Source organism: Malaclemys terrapin, chromosome 12 (genome assembly GCF_027887155.1).
Source record: "Malaclemys terrapin pileata isolate rMalTer1 chromosome 12, rMalTer1.hap1, whole genome shotgun sequence".
NCBI classification, from domain to species: Eukaryota; Metazoa; Chordata; order Testudines; family Emydidae; genus Malaclemys; species Malaclemys terrapin.
The window spans coordinates 34,996,083-35,001,511 of NC_071516.1; the positions used below are offsets into that span (position 1 = coordinate 34,996,083).

General features: G+C 40.5%; 1 protein-coding gene across 1 annotated transcript; it reads left to right on the forward strand.

Moving 5' to 3' along the window:
• The first annotated feature begins 1,251 nt into the window (after positions 1-1,251).
• On the forward strand, positions 1,252-2,193 carry LOC128846773 (olfactory receptor 14C36-like). Its single transcript, XM_054046016.1, has one exon. It carries the CDS (start codon positions 1,252-1,254, stop codon positions 2,191-2,193), a length of 942 nt encoding a protein of 313 aa, XP_053901991.1.
• The last annotated feature ends 3,236 nt before the right edge of the window (positions 2,194-5,429 follow it).

Consider the following 5,429-nt stretch of genomic DNA (forward strand, 5'->3'; position numbering starts at 1 on the left):
TAATTCTATCCCATCAGTTTTACTTGTCCCTCTTTTCTTTGTGTTAAATAGTTCATCTTCCTATTTGGTGTTCACATTCTGAAAATATGTCACTATTTACTACATACTTCAGTCTTCTAAATTTTCTTCCTAAATCAACAAATACAGTCTTCAAATTAATTTTTAATGCTTATCTCTCAACTCAGTCCATGTTTCCAAAATATTTCTGACATTGAGTTGCTAAGAGAACTATTGATTTTGCTGCATTGGGTGGTACCAGAGGAATTGGCCTGAAGCTATAAACAGTTAAAATGCATGGAACAAATATTGGAAATCCTATTGCTTCATATTTCACAAACAACACTGGATATGATACAAGAAAAAGGCCTAGTGGTAGAACTCAGGAAGATGGGTTAGATGATCTAGTAGATTTTTCCATCCTTTACTTCTCCTAATCTTTAATTAAGATCATAAAGAGACAAAGTACTAAGTCTTCCATGTGGGATACAACGCCTATAGAGATACACAGATATTCTTCATTGAGGCATATCTTCATCTGCAAAAATATAGACTGAGATTTTCAAAGTCACCAAATGGATTTGGATGATCAATTATTAATTATAGCAGAATGGACTTCTAAACCGCTTTGGCCACTTTGAAAATCTCAACTTCAGTTGCACAGATGTCACTGAGGGCAGAAAATAAAGACAATGGAGTTGTATGAGGTAGACTGTAAAATAAGTATTTAGCATGTGTGTCACTGAGGGAGGAATTTAAAGGCAGCTGGATTGCACAGATGTCAGTAGGTGTGGGATTTAAGAGTGTGATACCTCAGGTGTAAGTGAGGGCAAAACTGTGCCTGTATTTGAAACTTAGCTAAGAATGCTCTTGCTGAAGCAGATAAATCAACCAGAAGATCATACATGCTAATCTTCTATAGCTGTGTTGCTTCTATGGGTTTCACAGGAAAAGAAATAATATAACTCATTTTGGTCAGTAGAGTCAGCAGATATAATTTGGAATATATACAGCTAGTCAGTCTGTTGAATAAAAAGATAAATTTTCTAAATTGTTATCTTTCAAAATAAAACCTCCTCTTAACCATAATAAGAAATGTACATCCATGTAGCAAAGTAAAAAAAAAATGGAGAGTCCATTTGTAGTTCTTCAGTCCCCTGTATCTTTTCTGCTACACAATACGTATAAACTGTTTAACGTCTTCTTTCTTTCTTTCCATGTCCATTTCTCTACAGAGTGTGTCCCAGGCAAGAAATGTCCAACCAAACCACCCTGACCGAGTTTCTTCTCCTGGGATTTTCTGATGTCCGGGAGCTGCAGATTCTACATTTTGTGGTATTTCTAGTCATTTACCTGGCAGCCCTGGTGGGGAATCTGGTCATCATCATGGCTGTAGTCTTCAACCACCAACTTCACACCCCCATGTACTTCTTCCTTGGAAACTTGTCCTTCCTAGATATCTGCTACATCTCTGTCACAGTCCCTAAATCCATGGCCAATTCCTTAACCAACACCAGATTGATCTCTTTCTCTGGTTGTGTTGCCCAAGTCTTTTTGGTTCTCACCTTAGCTTTTGCAGAAATGATTCTTCTCGTGGTCATGGCGTATGACCGCTATGTTGCTATCTGTCGTCCCCTACATTACAGGGTGATCATGAACAAGACAATGTGTGCCCAGATGGCATCTGGGTGCTGGATCAGTGCTGTCCTCTATTCAGTGATGCACACGAGTAACACATTTAGGTTATCTTTCTGCCGCTCTGATGTTATTGGACAGTTCTTCTGCGATATCCCACAGCTACTAAAGATCTCTTGCTACGATACATCAGCTAATGAAATTTTGGTTATTGTCTGTGTTTTATTTTTTGGTTTCCTTTTTGTTGTTTCAATATTTGTATCCTATATTCAGATCTTCTCCATGATTCTAAGAATCCCTTCCGCACAGGGCAAATACAAAGCCTTCTCCACCTGCCTGCCCCACCTGATTGTATTTTCGTTATTTATGAGCACCACAATGTTCACCTACATGAGACCAAAGTCAATGTCCTCACTGTATCAGGACCTGCTGGCTGCTGTGTTTTACTCTGTGGTGCCACCACTGTTGAATCCGATGATTTATAGCCTGAGAAATAAGGAGATAAAAGATGCCCTGGGGAAAATGCTACTCAGGATAGTCTGGATCAAAAATTCATCATGAAACCATGTCAAGGCAGCAGCATGTGCAATGATAGCAAATCCAAGCATGGCTTCCTCTAGCTCTCTGCAGGCAGAAGGATGGCAGAGGTGCATTAAATTACCTTTTCAGGTAGTGCTAATTTCCCATCACAGTCCTGGGCACACTTTTGTTCTCAAACCCCATCACTTGGAACAAGGGCTTACACACTCACAAGGCATTATCCTTTCTTTATAGCCTGGAATATTCCATGGCTGAGTGTTGTGAATTGCAAGTTTCTTCATGCAATATAGACGTTTGAATAATATTGAATAGTAAAGCCATTACCATATTTCAGTAATGAAATAATCTATGCTGGCAAATGTGTCTAGGGCTTTAGCACCCCTAACTGACATTGAAACACCCGCAAAAGTTTCTAATGTATTTGATGCTGTATGATTGAAGTAAGACCATTTGTATGATTGATATTGCCACTGTTATACAATACAACATATCTTGAGCAAAGTATATTTGTAACATGACAATAGAAAAGTTATGATTCGCTAAATAAGATTATCCTGTTTAAATCCAGGTATCATCACTGTATCTGAAGTTATGAATATTGGCTATACATCTGTATCTCAAATGCATTTGTTCCTGGGGTAACACCCACAAAGTAGTTTACATCCAGTCTCACCAGTCCATTGTGAATGGACTATTCAAGCTTGATGGCCTCCTAAAGACACTTCACTCTAACAGTGGGCCATAGAAGAAACTTATCCCTCCCAGTAAGCCTTTGTGTGGATGCCTCAGCCAGAATACGGGTAATGGCTGCCTCTGTGAGTAACCAAAGCACGTAAGGATATGTGATATGCTCATGTGATCCTGGATTCCATCTTAGGCCAGTAACTTTCCACAAACAGAGACTGTGAGCTGTGTTTGAGCCAGTAAATTTACAGGCACATGGCAAAGGGTATAAAAAAAACCCGAGATGACTCTATTTTGCTTCTTTCCTGCCCTGATTCTCTGGACTGTGGATTTACAGCAAAAAGGAGCATTTAGAACTATGGACTGAGGACCTTCCAATCTTTTGGAAGCTACCAGAGAGACTTTACAAGCCAGCAGCCTAAACCATTGCTGCTATAAACCTGGTATAAGGATTTTGCAATTATTGTATGTATATGATCTATTAACCATGATTAACTCTCTTATTCTTTCTTTTATTATTAAACCTTTAGCTTTTAGTGACTAAAGGTTTGGCACCAACATGATGATTGGGTAGATCTGAGGTTTATATTGACCTGACTAAGTGGCTGATATCTTGAGATTGGAAGGACCCTATATTTCATGAAATTGGCTTTCAGTAACCACTCATCATAGAGTCCAGTCTCTATATGCCTAAGGAGACTGCATTATTGACTTCCTGTTAACCAAAATGTGGTGAGACAGAAATTTACTTATGGTCCTGGCCTGCTATAATCTAAAGATAGAATAACCTCCAGTTTGGGATGAGTCTGCCCTATTTCTCAGCAGTTTCTCCTGAATTTGGTGTTCTCAGCTGTGACTCACTGAGGCAAGGTAACAATGTAGACCTAGCCTAAGGACTGTGGGAAACAAGGAGATAAAAAAGTGTGCTGAGAAAATTGATGGGGAGGGTATTTTTCACCAAGAAAAAATAATTCCCCGTGTCACACTCTACACAGCACACAGCACAGTGACGATGTGTAACTGCACACAGCAGTGAAAAGCAAGTGGTGTGTAGCTACATGTGTCAGTGAGAGATAGTCACTGCTTGGTATAGTCGTGGGAGGCACTGCTTGGGCATGTAGAGAGCTGTGTAGGCAGACCCTAAGATTCTGGTCTGTCTTTACTCACCTCAACAGGGCCTCACTGTCTACTCTACCTGTGTGCAGTGTATGTGCCTCTACATGCCATTGTAAGGAGTGTACAGTGTAGACCTACCCTCTATGTTGTGCACTAAAAGTTCTCTCTGTGTAAAGCCATATCTTGTCTCCGCATAGATGATAAATTGTGCTGATGTTATCTGGGGACTTAACCTGGGGAATTAAGAGTAGGAAGCTTGGTTCTATTGGCAGAGCCTGGTGTGGAAAGGATGGCCCACTTGTTAGGGTGCTATCCGGGGACTTAGGAAAACAGGTTTCAGTTCCCACCTCTGCAGCAACCGTCTTGTGTGACCTTGAGTGAGTCCCCAAGGGTCAGCTTTTCAAAGGTATTTAGGCCTCTAGTGCTATTTTCAAAAGTGCCTAGTTGCCTAAAGCTCATTGATTTCAATGGGTGTAAGGTGTCAAGACGCTTTTGAAAACCCTACTAGGCACCTAAATACCCTTAAAAATCTGGCCTTTAAATCTGTCTCAGTTCCCCAGACATACAATGGGAATAAAATTAATATCTGTGCCTGACACACCGGGATAGTATGGGGATAAATGTGTTAAAAACTGTGGGGTGCTGAGAGATAGCATGGCAATATGAGGGGCATACACACATGAGCTACATAGCCTGAAGTCTGTTCAACATGCTCATTATAGATAAAGTTTCATGACATCTTAAATGACTGCTTCTTGGAGCAGCTATTCCTGGAACCCGCAAGAGGAGAGGTATTTCATGACCTGGTCCAAGAAGTGAATATAGCTGGACCGCTTGGTAATAGTGACCATAATATAATTAAATTTAACATCTCTGTGGTGGAGAAAACACTACAGCAGCCCAACACAGTAGCATTTAATTTCAGAAAGGGGGATACACAAAAATGAGGAAGCTAGTTAAACAGAAATTAAAAGGTACAGCGCCAAAAGTGAAATCCCTGCAAGCTGCATAGAAACTTTTTAAAGACACCATAATAGAGACTTAACTTAAATGTATACCCCAAATTAAAAATATATATATATATATATAGTAAGAAAATCAAAAAAGTGCCACCTTGGCTAAACAACAAAGTAAAAGAAGCAGCGAGAGGCAAAAAGGCATCCTTTTTAAAGTGGAAGTTAAATCCTAGTGAGGAAAATAGAAAGGAGCATAAACTCTGGCAAATGTAGTGTACAAATATATGTAACCCCTTTGGGGTTTAGAGAGCACGGCCCCTTTAAATCTTTTTCTTAAGGGGGAGGGGGAGAGTAAGGAAAAAGGAGGGAAACTCCAGGGGGCAGCGCTGGAGCTCCAGGGAGAGGGAGAGGCAGCCTGCAGGCCCTGGAAAAGTGAAGCAGCAGAGAACCTGCCTGAAGCCTGGGAAGGACAGGGCTGATCGGGGACCCCCCAGGACAGGA

Coding starts and splice junctions, on each gene's coding strand:
- LOC128846773 (XM_054046016.1), top strand. CDS start 1,252: ATGTCCAACCAAACCACCCTGACCGAGTTTCTTCTCCTGGGATTTTCT.